We start from the raw sequence: 16160 nt of genomic DNA, 5'->3' as shown, positions 1-16160 counted from the left end.
GGGCATGGGATAGCCACCACCACCCATGCTCCACATGAATCATCACTGGAAAACGGCAGAGACACAGTGAGTGAAGGAGTTAGTGGAAACAAGAACGCTTCCAAGGGAGGGACACTCTACAGGGGTGTGGTGCTCCTACCTATAAATGTCGCACCAGGAGAGAAACGGCATTTCCCCGTTTGTCTCTGCTCGGCTGCTCTCCATCACCTCGTTCTTAGCCTGGGAACATGGCCAACAGGAAAATAATCGCAGTATTTGGAGCAACAGGTATATATATATATATATATATATATATATATATATATATATATATTAGTTGTTGTTTTGTTTTGTTTTTGTTTTTGGAGACAGGGTTCCTTTGTGTAACCCTGGCATAAAATGCATGCTAACTTTGCTCGTTTTTCTGACTTCCTGGTTTTAGATTTGGAGGTCCAGAGAGTGAGCAGAACCAACAGCCCTTAGGAGTAAACTGAACGGCATCTTGTGCTTAGTGGTTTTGATGTGAGCAGGTTAACTTGATTTACTTTGTAAAAAACAAACTATCTTAGAAAGTTAAAGATTGCTGACGGTATGTGCCCCCATCACTGGCTAACTTCTTGGTGCTAGTCTCTTTTGAACCTGATCTCCTTTCCTACTCATTGCCTGATAAGCTGCAGAAGCAAGCCAGAAGCAGGGAACATGTGGTCCTGTCGAGCACCCAGGGGACGTGAGGTGGCGGTGAGAAGCCTGTGCCGTTTAACTAACCTCCGCTCTCCACTCTGCCCCAACAGCTTGAGCCATCTTTGCAAACTGTTAGTCAAATCAGTGTAGACCTATACCCCCAGCCTCTTAATGATCCCTTTGAAACTGTCAGTAAATAGTATTTCACTCCAAGGAAAGTACGGTCTTTGTTTATGTCCTCCAAAAACCTCCCTCCCCCAAGAGAGAACACTGGCTTTCCTTGCTGCTTGCCTTTTTCCTTTAAAATGTTTATTGTAGTACAGTGTGTGTGTGTGTGTGTGTGTGTGTGTGTGTGTGTGTGTGTGTGCGCACGAGAGAACTGTGCAGGTTGTGCAGCAAGCACTTTATCCACGGGGCCATTCTGCTGGCTTTTCCTTGCTGTTTTTCAAATGCACATCCCTTTAGAGCCTTTGCACCTGCCCCCTCAGCCTAGAAAGATCTTTCCTGTCACTCTGTTTTCTCCCTCACAGATACCAGGGCTCCATTCAGACTTCCCAGGGTCTCCAGGGGGTGTTTCCAGACCTCCATTTGAAACATGAGATTTTGTTCTAGCCAAGTCACCATCTGGACCCCTCCCTACCTGACCTGTCTTTCCCGTCTTTCCACACTGGAAAACAAGCTCCGCATGGTCTGGGAGGCAAGTTATCGACATGCCTAAAGGAAAGAAAACAAAAGAAAAAGAAAAGGAGGCTGGTGACTTTTGAGGTGGCACAAACCTTTAATCCCAGCACTTGTGAGGCAGGCGTCTGTAAATTCAAGGTCAGCCTGGTCTACAATAGAGTGCAAACACAAAAACCAAGCGTGGTGAGATTGTTCTGAAAAGACAGAAGTCACGGAAAGGTTTTGAGCAGAGGAATTGACATAAGTTTCCTGGGGAGCCCAGGAAGGACTCTGGTAGGCAAAGAGCTCTGGGAATCTTCCCAGGGGTGGACCAGTGCCTGCAGGAGGTGCTGGTCTCCATGCAAACCCACGGTCCTGAGTGGGTGCTGTTCTTATTCAGCTTGCTTCTATGTTTCAGCTGGTATTCTGTTCCCACTGCTTTTATAACACACAAATCTTGCCCCATTGGAGAAATTTTTTGTTGTTTTGGTTTGGTTTTTGGTTTTTGAGATAGTGTTTCTCTGTGTTGCCCTTGCTGCCCTGGAACTGGTTCTGTGGACCAGGCTGGCCTGGAACTATAGTGATCTGCCCGCCTTGGGGATTAAAAGTGTGTGCCACCACTGCCCAGTGGTACATTACTCTTAAAAGAAATCCTAGTCCTCCTCTCAAATCATTCTGTTTTTAAATAAACTTGTTTAAAACAAAGCCACCCCACAAAAAAAGAAAGAAAGAAAGAAAAAAAGAAAGAAAGAAAGAAAGAAAGAAAGAAAGAAAGAAAGAAAGAAAGAAAGAAAGAAAGGAAAGTCCGTTGGGTGTTGTGGTAACATGCTCCAGACACCCCAGCATTTGGAAGGCAGAGTCAGAAGTTCAAGGACACCATGGGTTACAGTAAACCAAACCCTATCTCAATGAAAACAAAAGCAGAACACCAGTTAAACCAGAGAGAGAGAGAGAGAGAGAGAGAGAGAGAGAGAGAGAGAGAGAGAGAGAGAGAGAGAGAGAGAGAGAAATCAGATGTAGTTTTTTTGTTGTTGTTGGGTTTTTTTTGTTTTTTGTTTTTTGGGGGGGAGGAGGCAGAAAGTGGTTTTTCAAGGCAGGGTTTCTCTGTGTAGCCCTGAGTATCCTGAAACTCACTCTATAGACCAGGCTGCCTCAAACTCACAGAGATCTGCCTGCCTCTGCCTCCCAAGTGCTGGGACTAAAGGCGTGCGTCACCACCACTGGAGATACAGTGTTCAGGAGATTTAATTTGTTACTGTGTTGGGCTCAGAGCTCTGGAAACTCAGTCAGTGTCCTTGGACCCTAAGGAAATATTTTCTAGAAAAAAATTTCCACTTTCGTTCTGAAATTCCTCTGGGCTCAGACTCTTTATCTTTTTCTTTTTAATTTTATTTTCTATTCCTCTGTCTGTCTGTCTCTCCCACCCACTCCAAATGCTGGGGCATAGGCATTGGCTGTCTTTTTAGGGTTTTTTTGAGCTAGGGTCTCACAGTCTATACTTGCAATGTGGCTGAGGCAGCATGAACTTCTGACCTCCTGTGGCTGCGTTCTGAGTGCTGAGTCATGCAAGTGTGCACCACCATGCCCGACTTCCAACTTTATTCCTATTATAATACACTTAATTTCTAAGAGATTCTTCCCGAAAACACTTCCCACCCATGTGCACAGTTTTTTGAGACACGATCTCTTGCAGCCCAGCTGACCTGAAAGTAACTGTAAAGATGACTTTACTCTGAGTCTCTCTCCTGATTCAGTGTTGTTAGTGCTGGGATTACAGACGGGAACTTTCCATTCTCAGTTTTATGTGGTGCTGGAAACTGAACCCAGGGCTTTTAGTGCTTGCTTAGTTGGAGTCACCATTGCTATGATGAAACACCATGACCAAAAACAACTTGGGAGGACAGGGTTTATCTGACTTAGTGTTCATCGTTGGAGGCAGGCAGAACAGGAACTCAAACAGCGCAGGAACCTGGAATCAGGAGCTGATGCTGAGGCCATGGAGGGATGCTGCTTACTGGCTTGCTTCTCCTGTCTTGTTCAGTCTGCTTTCTTCTAGAACCTGGACAAACAGTCCAGAGGTGTCCCTGCCTGTCACGGGGACTAGCTTTGTAGACCAGGCTTGCCTTAAACTCAAGATCAACCCGTTTCTGCCTTTCAAGTGCTGGGATTAAGGACAGGCAACACCCAGCTTTTTTTTCCCCCAGAAGATCTTGCTACATTGGCCTAACAATTACTGTGCCCAGGCTGATTTTGGGTTTCTAGCAATCCTCTTGTCTCAGCTGAGGAATTCATGCTGGAATTAAGGCCAGTGTCACCATGCTCAGCTTGTTATTTTCCTTGGGAATTTTGTATTTATTTACTTACTTATTTTGTTGTTGTTGAGCAGAGTCGCATGTAGTCCAGAGTAGCCTTGAACTCACAATGTATCAAAGCTAATTTTGAGCTCCAGACCCTCTTTCCTCTACCTTCCTAATATTGGTATTTCAGGTGTGTGTTACCACACCCTGCTGATGCTGAGACTTGAATATTCTACCAATAAACTACACCACAGCCTAGATATATTTGGGATGCAAATTCTCCCACCTTGGGTGTTTGTTCCCCCAACTATTCCCTCCCCTTTGCTGATTCTGTTTTCCTTTTATCAATTTATTTTAGTTTTAATTTCCATGGGGAGGTTTTTCTCAAACATCTGGTAAATTTGGGCTACCTATTCATTCACCCTAGCCAATTTGCTACTAGCTACCACCCGAGGCTCATGGGAAAAGCCAGCTTGTGAAATGGTAGTTCCTTGTCTAGGGTCAGATCAGTGATACATCAGGTAGGTCCCACAAGACGACAACTGAGAACAATTTTATAAGTCAGGCATAGTGGCACTTGCCTATGCCCTAGCATTTGGTAAATTCAAAGCTAGACTCTGTACAAAGGATGCAGGAGCATAGCAACTCATTGTAAGGATCAATGAATGAGATTGCAAGACGCTGCTGGGCAGTGCTAGCGCACACCTTTAATCCAGCACTCAGCAGGCAGAGGCTGGCAGATCTCTGTGAATTCAAGGCCAGTCTGATCTACAGAGTGAGTTCTAGGGCAGAGAAACCATATCGCAAAACAAACAAACAGATTAGATCATTAGAAGATCCTAGTACAATTGACCATGGATGGCAAAGCAACAGCAAAGGGTAAAACTTATGAAAGTTTTGAAAATGTTTTATGAATATAGACTAAGCTTGGAGAGACACAGCTCAGAAAAGCATTTGCTAAGCATATCTGAAGCCCTGGGTTAATCTTCAGCACTGGAAAAATCTGAATAGACATAAATAAATATAACTGGAGAGAGAGAGAGAGAGAGAGAGAGAGAGAGAGAGAGAGAGGGAGAGAGAGAGAGAGAGGAAGGGGGGGGGGGGGGGAGGGAGGGAGGGGGAGAGAGAGAATCATTCAAGGTGTGGGAACTAAAAACTAAAAAAAAAAAACAAAAAAACCACAAAAAAACCTATAGTATCTATGTCTGTCTAATAATAGTGTTTAATTGTTTAATTGGAGTCTGCACCTGACCAGTGACGTGTTTTTTTTTTTTTTCCTCCAGCCTCTCCTGTCCCTCTCCCTCTTATGGCCTGGATAATTTGAAAACCATGGGATGCCTAAAGTTCTCCGTGGTGCCTCCAGAAGGGGGTCGTTCAGTAATAGCTCCACGTGCAGCTGGGATCTTCTAGTGAGCATTTTTGTTTGTGTGCTTGTTTCTGATTTTGTGCTTTTTCTTCTCCGACCTTGTAGGGGCTCAGGGTGGCTCTGTGGCCAGGTCCATTCTGGAGAACAAACATTTCGCAGTGAGAGCGCTGACCAGGGATGTGACTCAGAAAAATGCCCTAGCGTTTCGGGACCTTGGCGCCGAGGTGGTCAGGTGTGACCTGGATGACGCCGCGTCTGTGGAAGAGGCCTTAAAAGGGGCCCATGGAGCCTTTGTGGTGACCAGCTTCTGGGACCATCTCAGCAAGGAGAAGGAAGTGTGTCAGGTGGGAGCTGTAGCATCCTTCTCTCCCTTTTAAGGCCCTTCCTCTTCCCCCACCTACTTTTGTCTGTGCTAGTCTCAGTTTGGGCTCCAAAGTAAGCCTTGCTTCGCAGCATCCCCTTGGTACTTAGGAAATATGTGCACGTAAGGGACTTGCTGAAGGCTGGTAAATGTAATGTTCTATGGTACCTGTCGAAAGCTGAAGACTTTGCGTATTTGAGGAGAGCTGCTTTGTAGCACAAATAATAAAAACCCAGAGACAGATATTGGGGGTTCAACTTGAAGATCAGATCAGAAAAGAAAAGCAGCCAAGCCACTGGAGAGTTCTTACCTCTATGAAATCTTCAGACTGAAAGAGTTCCTGTCTTATTCCACTTTCTATTCCTCTCTAGTGCTGGGATTAAAGGTGTGCACCACCACTGCCTGGCCAGCATGGCTGACTGGTCTGACTGCTTTGCACTGATCTTCAGGCAAGCTTTATTTATTAAAACACAAATAATATACTACTGTACTGCTTCATAGAGCCAGTCATTAAATCCCCCATTTATTACAGTTTCTAGGTGGAGGACAGGAATGTCCCACATACATTGAGGTTACTTTGACAGCAAATGGGAAGATAAAATATGACCATAAAATAAAACATTTATAAATATATATGAAATATATTTATACTTCAGTCAGAGAATATGGGGATGAATTAGTGAAGGGTACAAAGAAAAAGTAATTAGCAAGCAGGGAAATCGGGTAAAAGCTCCAGGGAGAGAAGGATTGTGTGGGAAGTGTGTGCACCAGTGACTTGTGCTGTGACTCAGCTCCGTTGTGTGTGACACTGAGCAGAGATCACACCCCAGCCACGGCAGTGGGATGAGGGTAAAGGGACTGGGCTTTGCACTATAGCAGAAGAGAGCTCTATGTGCAGGTTTGTGTGTACACAAGAGGAGAGGAGACAATGCTACATCCTTACTGTCAGAAACATATGGACACCTCAGCTACTCACAGAAATGACAAAATTCGGAAAAACAGATACAGGGCAGAGAAGTTTTTACTGAATTGCTCTTGCCACTTAATGTTTACCGGATTAACTTTGGGATGCCCTAGTGTTACGCTCTGGGCGGGAGTGTGCATGTGCTTTGCCACTGAACTCCATCCTCGACTTTCTTTTTTTTTTTTTTAACTTTATTTCGAGATTTCGATTTATGATCGTCCTGCCACAGACACCCAAGTAGTTGGGATTTCAGGGCTGTACCACGAGACTCAGTCTCCCTGATTGCCCCTTAAGAGTATTTCTTGAATTCTTCTTTATTTTTTTATTTTTTTATTTTTTTCAAGACAGGATTTTTCTCTGTGTAGCCCTGGCTGTCCTGGAACTCACTCTGTAGATCAGTCTGGGCTCAAACTCAGAGATCCACCTGCCTCTGCCTCCTGAGTGCTGAGATTAAAGGCGAGCGCCATCACTGCCTGGTATAGTTCTTGAATTCTAATTCTGACATTCACTCACGCATACACATGTGCACACACCCACCCACCTACTCACACACACACCTACACACACTCACACCCACCCACCTACTCACACACACACCTACACACACTCACACCCACCCACCTACTCACACACACACCTACACACACTCACACACACCTACACACACTCACACCCACCCACCTACTCACACACACCTACACACACCTACACACACTCGCACACACCTACACATACTCATACACACCTACACACACTCACACCCACCCACCTATTCTCACACACACACAAACACACACACACACACACACACACACGAAACCTGAACCTGAGGTTGTTTGTCATTTCTTAGCTTTACTTCTCCTGACTGCTATGGGAGGTTTTATAGGTAAAGGTGAGACTGCAATAGTGAGGGAGGGAGGGAGAGAGTGAGGGAGGGAGGGAGGGAGGGTAAGGGAGGGAGAGAGGGTAAGGGAGGGAGGGAGGGTAAGGGAGGGAGGGAGGGAGGGAAGGAGGGGAAGGGAGGGAGGGGAAGGGAGGAGAGAGAGAGGAAAGGGGAGGGAGGAGGGAAGGGAGAGCTGGAAATTTAGAACTAAAAACAAAAAAGAGCATCCATAAGCCAGATGTGGGGAGGGGAAAGGGAGGGAGAGGAGAGTGAGAAAATAAACATTTATGTATGTATGTATCCCTTCACTTGGCCCACAAAATCCAACTGGTGTGCAGACACCAGAAAAAAAATATAAATGTATATTTGCGTGCAAAGGCTTGAATTTTGCCCCTCAGGGGAAGCTGGTGGCAGATATTGCCAAGCGCCTGGGCCTAAAACACGTGGTGTACAGCGGTTTGGAGAACGTGGACCGGTTGAGCGGGGGCAAGCTGAAGGTGCTGCACTTTGACGGGAAGGGGGAAGTGGAGGAATATTTCTGGTCCATTGGTGTTCCCATGACCAGCGTCCGCCTGGCAGCTTACTTTGAAAACTTCCTCACCATGTGGAAGCCGGTGAAAACCCCTGATGGCTACTACAATCTAGGTAAATGCCAGGTTGCATGAAGGTGCACCCACAGCTGGCCTCTGCCTCCTCCCTTGCCTCCTGTTTTCCCTCCATCCCCCCTTTCCTGATCCTCTCCAGTGGACACACTGGTGCTCTTGGCTCTGTGTGACTTGTTTAGAGGGCCACTGTACTGCCCATTGAACTGCCCTACACTTCCCCATGGCAGTCACACCCTCAGGGACCAAGATTGGACCTGGCGGAAAGCACACAGGTTATCTTTCCAGCCCACCATGCTGACACTCGCTGTGTGTGTAGTTAACTCTGTGCGCAAGCCTCAGCTTCCTCATGTCTCCAGGAAAGGCTGAACAAGATGGTCACTAAGAGTCCTCACTGGTCTATCTGCCCTTCAGCAGCAGGCGAGAACAAGATCCCATCCTCAGAGGTAGTCTCAGGAGACGGGTCCCCAGCCTGCTCCAGCACGGACAGCAGAGAGTCTGTAATCTGTGGTTTAAAGTAGCCCAGAGAAGAGGTAATAGCCACTTCCCTACAGGATCCCAAATATTCAGGCTGCAGCACTGGGTGTCTCTGCTGTGGGAATAGCCGACATTCCCTACTGAACCCCCAGCTTGTGACAACCCTGTGAGAACTAGTGACTACATGATTCTGTGACCTTCATGGTTCTATGACCTTCTGAGCTCTGCTCCTGCAGTGACCTCTTCCCATAGCCCCTGCTTTTCGCACCTCTAGTTTAAGGGGTTAGAGTTGATGAAGTGACTAGCTTGGGCTGGAAGACCTGTTGAGGATGTGATACTATGATTTATTTTTTATTTTTTAAACTAGCACTGCCCATGGGGGATGTGCCAATGGACGGGATCTCCGTCGCCGACGTTGGAGCTGTTGTCTCTAGCATTTTCGCTTCTCCAGAGGAGTTTGTTGGCAAGGCTGTGGGCCTCAGCGCAGAGGCCCTAACAATACAGCAGTACGCTGACATTTTGTCCAGAATTCTGGGGAAGGACATCCGCGATGCAAAGGTATGTCCTTTTGTTGTATGAGACAGGGGTTGCTTCCTTTTCCTTTTTAAAATTTATTTATTGATATATTTATTTTATTGTGTGTGTGCTCATACACATGCCATATTGTGTGTGTGGATATCAGAGGGCAACCCGCAGAAGTCAGTTCTTTTTCTTTTTAATAACTTATTCTTATTCCATGTGCTTTCACGTTTTGCCTGCATGTATGTCTGTGTGAAGGAGTTGGATTGCCTGAAACTGCAGTTACGGCAGCTATGAGCTGCCATGTGGGTGCCAGGAATTGAACTTGGGTTCTATGGAAGAGCAACCAGTGCTCTTAACTACTGTACCATCTCTCCGGCCTCCAGAAGTCGGTTCTTGTAGGTGGAGTTTTTGTCAGGACCAACTGTCATCTCTGTCCTGCCAGTCTACTCCCAAATAACACAGAGACTTAATATTACGTATAAATGCTTGCCGGGCAGTGGTGGCGCACACCTTTAATCCCAGCACACTTGGGAGGCAGAGGCAGGTGGATCTCTGTGAGTTCAAGGCCAGCCTGGTCTACAGAGCAAGTTCCAGGACAGGCTCCAAAGTTACACAGAGAAACCCTAGCTTGAAAAACAAAACAAAACAAAAACAAACAAACAAACAAAAAAAGAAAGAAGAAGAAAAAGAAGAAATTATGAATGATAAATGCTTGGTCGATAGCTTAGACTTGTTTTTAGCTAGCTCTTATAACTTAAATCAATCCATTTCTATTGATTTACTTGCTGCCACGTGGCTCGTGGCTCATTACTTCATGAGGGGCAAAAGAGAAAGACAGACGGGTGTGGGGGGGACTTATAAAAGGGATCACAGTGAATAGGTGCACTTAGTGGCTACAGCTGGGGATGCAGACCAGTACAGATGCCTGAGTACTAACAGTGAGTCCCATAGGAGGCGTCTGGTCCGAAGTGTGGCAAGGACAGGTGGGGAGGCTTGGTACCATTTCCCCACACAGGTGTTGATGGGGTGGGGGACGGAAGAGACTTTTCAGATGGTGCAGTTACTGAGCCAGATAGTTACAACAGAAAACATGCGGCTCGCCAAAGCCTCCAGTATTTATGTGCAGCCCTCGAAGAGAAAGATGATCTATTCTGGGTGTCTTGTTTTCTGCTGCTGTGGTAAAAATGCTACGACAAACACAACCTACGCGGGCCAAGGGCTTATTCTGCTCACAGTTCCAGGTTACAGCCCAGCCTTGCTGGGAAGTCACAGGGGCGGGAACTCCAAGCAGCTGGTCACATTCTATCCACAGTTAAGAGCAGACAGCAACAAATTAACTCACACACCCATGCAAGTTAGTGCCCAGCTTGCTTTTTTCCCTTTTCATTCTGTGCAGGACCCAGCCAATGAAATGGCTGCCTTTCTTCCTTCAGGGTGAGACTTCTAAATTGACCCAGTTAAAGTAATCCTTCACAGGCACACCCACAGGGCAAGCTAATCCAGACAATCCATCACTCAGAGGAACTTCCTGGGTGATTCTAGACAGTTAAACTAACCACGCCAGCATGGTGGCTCAGACACCTGTAATCCCAGCACGTGGGATGTGGGTCGAGGAAGATTTTTGTGAGTTGCAACCTGAGCTGTAGGGTGAGACCGTTTCTCCACATCCCACCCCAAAAGAGAGTTTACTGAAGCCGGGCAATGGTGGCCCACGACTTTAATCCCAGCACTTGGGAGGCAGAGGCAGTCATATCTCTGTGAGTTCAAGGTCAGCCAGACCTACAAAGCAAGTTCTGGGACAGTCAGGACTACACAGAGAAACTCCTGTCTTGAAAAACAAAACAAAACAACATTAAAAGGGCTGGAGAGATGGCTCAGCGGTTAAGAACATTGCCTGCTCTTCCAAAGGTCCTGAGTTCAATTCCCAGCAACCACATGGTGGCTCACAACTATCTGTAATGAGGTCTGGTGCCCTCTTCTGGCCTTCAGGCATACATGCAGAGAGAATATTGTATACATAATAAATAAATAAATATTTTTAAAAAAACAACATTAAAAAAATAAAGTTTATTGACCCTAGTTCTTGAATATCCGCATTCCCCTCAGAAATGGAAGGTATCTTCTTGCGTGCATCAGCTCTTGGTATAGGGAATCATTTGGGCAGGGGGGTTGCTTAGGGGCTTTAATACACACACACACACACACACACACACACACACACACACACATACACACACACACACACACACACACACACACACACACACACGGTCACCCTGGCCAGCTACTCACAGGAGGGGTGTTAGTTGTTTGAACTTCCAATTCATTTTGGGTGTTAGAATTTGTGAGGCCACTGATTTTTTTTTTTTATTCTGGAAAACCATCATAGGTGTCAATCAAGACATAAAACATCTGTTATCTTCAGCAAGGCATGGTGGTGGCACACACCTTTAATCCCAACACTCAGGAGCCAGGGGCAGGTGATCTCTGTGAGTTCAAGGCCAGCCTGGTCTACAGAGTGTGTTCCAGAACTGCCAAGGCTACACAGAGAAACCTTGTCTTGAAAAACAGACAAAGAAACAAAACCAAAACAAACAGAACAACTGTATGTTTGAACTAGGTACCTCTGAAATCACACAAAATTTTATAGAGGAAGTTAAGTTCTTGCAGGCTTAAGAAGGCAGTCTTCCACTCAAAGGTAGGTTCCTGAGATGTCTTGCAGGATCTTGTCCATCAATATATTTCCCAGTGGTCCATCTCCTGGGACATTCACACTAGGTTTGTTTTCTTTTTGTCTTGATGGTTTGACCTGTAAACGGAGAAGACAGAGAAAAGGGGTATATGGGAAGAGAATATGGGTAAAAGGATGTGTGGAATATTCATTGTTATGGGGCTTAGTAAACACAGTTTTGGGTGGCTCCAGATCTCCCTAGCATTTTAGACGGATACCTGGTCCCTGAATGTTCTTGGAACATTTATCTGTTTTACAGGATGGCTAATATCGGTCTGTCTTGATGGTTACTACTAGTCTGTCCTGAAGACAAGACCACATTTTTTCTTAGGTAGCAAAAACGTTTAGGCATTATGTTGATTTTGAGAAGGATGCATCTGGCCACAAGGTGGCGCTCCAGCCCTCCCAGTTTGGTACCCTCTGGCCCAAACTCTCTGATGAGTGGTGCCTGTGGGGTGGACAGATTCAGGGTAAGCAAAGCCTACCACGCTCTCACTAATTGTTCAGGGCTGCCTGAACTGTCCGTCCAACCCTCGGGGAAACATGGATCCCTCAGAAAGTGAGTTGCAAGAGAACAGATCTCAAAAATCTTTAAAAATCTGCAGGAACAGATCCCTCTTTTATGAGGTTTGTTAGTTGTCATAGTTACAAGATGACAGTGTGAATTAAAGAGAGAGAGTTCCATGCTCCTAACAAATATTATTCTGTTTCCAAACTCAAAGTTTTAAACATTTTTCTAATTTAAAATATGTTTCTTTCAACATTTTTGTTTATGTGTGTGTGTCGTGTATTTTTGTGCGTTCACACGCACGCAGATGTTCTGGGAAGACAGAAGGACGGCTCACTGTGAAAGCTGAGAACCAACCTCAGGTTTCTCAAGAGCAGTATCCATTCTTAATCACTGAGCCATCTCTCTAGCCCTCGTCTTTCTAATTTCACAAATATCAAATGCTTATTACAGTGGCTGAAGCAATTATGACAAAGAAAATAGCCAGGCAGTGGTGGTGCCCGCCTTTGATCCCAGCACTCAGGAGGCAGAGGCAGAAGGACCTCTGTGAGTTTGAAGCCTGGTCTACAAAGAGAGTTCCAGGACAGCCAGAGCTGTTACACAGAGAAACCCTATCTCAAAAAACAAACAAAAGACAAAAAGGAAAAAGAAAATAAAGTCCATCTAGTTTAATCTCTGAGCGATGTTAAGTAAGATCCGCTGATTTGTCCCAATCTTTTCCCCGTATGTATATGTAACATATATATTTATCTATACGTAAAACAGCGCTCAGTGCTGCTTCACTCACTGTTATCAACACTTCCCTATTTTGCTAAACTTCTTCAAATATATTAATATGATAATATGTTTTAATTGTTCTGTTGCTCCTGCATCTTCTTTCTTTTCCCCTTTCCTGATTTTTATTTCTTTGAGACAAGCTGGCCTGGGACTCACTCTGTAACACAGACTAGCCTCAGCCTCACAGCGATCCTCCAAGAGCTGGAATGGGGGCTTTCATTATTAAAAATGCCATGCAATAATCACGAATCTATTGACTTGTTTTGAATGTAGAGGAAGCTTATTGCCGGGTCGATGTACACACCAAGAAACAAGTGCGGGTTTCTCAGGACACAGAAGCCACACAACTGTGGTTGTCCATGCATTTTGATTTCTCACACATATTTTTCTTTTCTGCTTTTTAGAGACAGGGTTTCTCTGTGTAACAACCCTGGCTACCCTGGAACTCTGTCTGTAGACCAGGCTGGCCTCAAACTCACAGAGATTCACCTGCCTCCCAAGTGTTGGGATTCACGGTGAACACCACCACCGCCCGGCCTCACACATATTTTCCTAAGAACAAGTGAGTGAAGAGCCAATGAGATGACTTTGCAGGGGAGGACGCTGATAACAACCCCATGACCTGAGTTTGATCCCCTGGATTCTCAGGTGACAGGAGAGAGCTGACTCTGGCAGGTTGTTCTCTCCCATACTGATGTTGCACATGCACTCATATGTGTGTATACATATATACATACGTACATACATACACAAATACATGCTAATTGTTTAAATGGAATAAAACCCAACTGGAACTGTAAGGCCACAGTTCATCTCTGCAGGGAGGGCAGATGATATTGACCAGATATTAAGATGATACCTATTTCTTCAGTAGAAGCAGTTAGGCATCTATTTAGTGTCAGGCATGAGTTAGGGACAGAGACATCTCAGTAAGCATGGGATGTGCTCCATTGTTACTGGGCCTGCATGGTTCTGGCAGGGGCTGAATGATTGAAGGGGGAAAAAAGCCCCAGATCTCTAGCCATGAAGGGGGAGGAAATGGATGGAATATCACCAAGTAAAGAGTCGGTGTGATGGGGGAATAATGCCCATATAGCCTAGAGGGCAGACCATCCTGGGGCCTGCTGGGGCAATCCGGGAGAGATGTAGAGGGATCACTCTGAAGATGCTCAGATTTACCTTATCCAGATGCCTGGACCTGAGGCAGCTGTGCCTTCAGCATCGTCAGCTGGCACATGGGTGTAACGCCACCACCAGCGACTGCAAGTGGAACCTGTGATCAAACACTGATCAGATACATCAATAACTATTTCCACTGAGTACCATGCTTAAAGGCTCTATAGAGTTTCACACAGTTTGGATAAGAATTTACCATCCAATCAGCTCATCAGTCAGTTTCCTGACAAACGGTGTGTGAGAGGTACTTCAGAGGTCCTTAGATCTTAGAGCTAAAGAATGAGGGCCTGCGTCAATACTGAGATGAATATGTAAAACTATTGTGAACCATAACATTTACTGCTTTCTTCCTTCTTCTTAAAAGATCACCCCAGAAGCTTATGAGAAGCTAGGATTCCCTGGAGCGGATGAATTGGCCAATATGTTTCGTTTCTATCATATGAAACCCAACCGTGACATCAAGCTTACCCACCGTCTAAACCCCAAAATCAGAAGCTTCAGCCAGTTTATCTCAGACAACCAGGAAGCCTTTAAAGACTTGTGAAGACCTTCAGCTGTTAAGGCAGCATGGCCTCCTGTCCCTCAGGTCATGCTGTCCTTGCGACACAACACTCCCCTTTACAGAGCAGCTAGACTGGGGAGGCAATTATTTGCACCACCCGGGGGTTCCCTCTGCCTTCTTTCTAGGGGATACACTGCTCTGGGGATCCAACACAGCAGTCTGATTCTCTTCAAACTTTCCAACTGATAATTCATGGTGGTAGAGCTGCTTGGTAAATTGAGAAGTCCCAGAATACATTACCTTCTCCAGATCTTTCTCTTCAAGATCCAAGCTGTCTCAAAAGGCTGGTGTGATGAACTCAGAGCATCTCCCTTAATATAAGTGGGAGGTCACTTAGCTTTCTTCTGAATGAGGGACCCCCTTCTGAAATTTCCCTGCCAGCTGTTTTATCAGGTGTATCTCACAACTTTCAGCAAATCAAAAACAACCTAAGTGACCATCAAAAGATGGATAGACAAACACAATGTTTTCGGTATAGTGAAATATTATTTGACCCTAAAAAAGGAATGAAGTACTGATGTATACTACACCATGCTGAGCTTTGAAAACACTGAACTAATTGAAAAAAGTCAGACAGAGCAAGATAAATATCAAATGATTCCAATTATGAGAAATATCTAGATGGGCAACTTCTCTGAGATAGAAAAGGTTTATGACTGGGGCAAGGAAGAAGTGAGTCGTTGCTCAGTATACAGGGTTTCTATCAAAGCTGATGAAAAGGTGTGGATAACAGAGGCCACAGCTACACAATTTTGTGAATGCAGTTGCTGCCAATGAATCGTATGCTTGAAATGGCAAATTGTGAATATACAATTGCATATACTTATGCCACAATAAAATTTTTTCCGAAATGTAAGTGTTACGGCTCTGGAGGGAAAGATATCCTCACAGCTGGGAACCAAAGAATATCACAAAGTCACACTGCCTCACAAACTTCATACAAGATATTTGTTGGGAAAGACACAAGAGGGTGGCTGCCTCTGCTTGGGAAAGAAGCAGCCCAGAACTGGCGGAGGGTGTGGGGATTCAAACATGGAGGCAGTTGCTTGTGGAAAAGGAAGACCTTTATTTTGCCCCGATCTAGAGCCTTTTATACCTTTAGGCACCTGGACTGAGGTGTGCTGGGCAGCCAGAACCTGAGGTCAAGGTCAGGGCATTGTGTAGGAAGAACACTTCTGCAAAACACCACACACCAGAAAGAACACAAACATCCTTGTCAAATACAGGGTACAAGGAAGTTCAGCTGTCAGTCAGCGGGAGTGGGGGTGGCCAGGCCATCTGGGTGCAGCCAGATCACAACAACCATGTGGTTGCTGGGAATTAAACTCAGGACCCCTGAAAGAGCAGCCAGTGCTCTTAATCACCGTTGCTGTCATTCTTCAGGTTTGAGAGACGGGACCTGGAGGTCACTGGCTTGGTGTGGCTGTGCACACCTGAGGCTGAGGCAGGAAAGCCCTCATGGCTCCCAGGACACTCTCCCTCCCCCTTATTTCACCAGTAGCAGTATGGTTGCAGAACATTTAGGAGGTTTTGCAACCTCTTGTGTTTTATTTAAAATGAACGCCCTTGTATACAGAAAGCATACATAGACTAATAAATTCAAGTGAGTGGCTC

At 45.5% G+C, this 16160-nt stretch overlaps 1 protein-coding gene across 1 annotated transcript; it reads left to right on the top strand.

Moving 5' to 3' along the window:
* The first annotated feature begins 227 nt into the window (after positions 1-227).
* On the top strand, positions 228-14528 carry LOC119825653 (nmrA-like family domain-containing protein 1). Its single transcript, XM_038346655.1, has 5 exons — positions 228-267; positions 5089-5327; positions 7590-7836; positions 8638-8828; positions 14349-14528. The coding sequence occupies exons 1-5, from the start codon at positions 228-230 to the stop codon at positions 14526-14528; spliced, it is 897 nt and encodes a 298-aa protein (XP_038202583.1).
* The last annotated feature ends 1632 nt before the right edge of the window (positions 14529-16160 follow it).

Source organism: Arvicola amphibius, chromosome 10 (assembly GCF_903992535.2).
Source record: "Arvicola amphibius chromosome 10, mArvAmp1.2, whole genome shotgun sequence".
In the NCBI taxonomy this organism is placed as follows: Eukaryota; Metazoa; Chordata; class Mammalia; order Rodentia; family Cricetidae; genus Arvicola; species Arvicola amphibius.
This window is presented reverse-complemented; position numbering and strand designations above follow the sequence as displayed.

What these genes read in the sequence shown, in the direction of transcription:
- LOC119825653 (XM_038346655.1), top strand. Translation starts at nt 228, where the DNA reads ATGGCCAACAGGAAAATAATCGCAGTATTTGGAGCAACAG. An exon ending in CGCAGTATTTGGAGCAACAG is followed by an intron (nt 268 to 5,088) that starts GTATATATATAT and finishes CCGACCTTGTAG; the next exon opens with GGGCTCAGGGTGGCTCTGTG. An exon ending in AGGAGAAGGAAGTGTGTCAG is followed by an intron (nt 5,328 to 7,589) that starts GTGGGAGCTGTA and finishes TTTGCCCCTCAG; the next exon opens with GGGAAGCTGGTGGCAGATAT.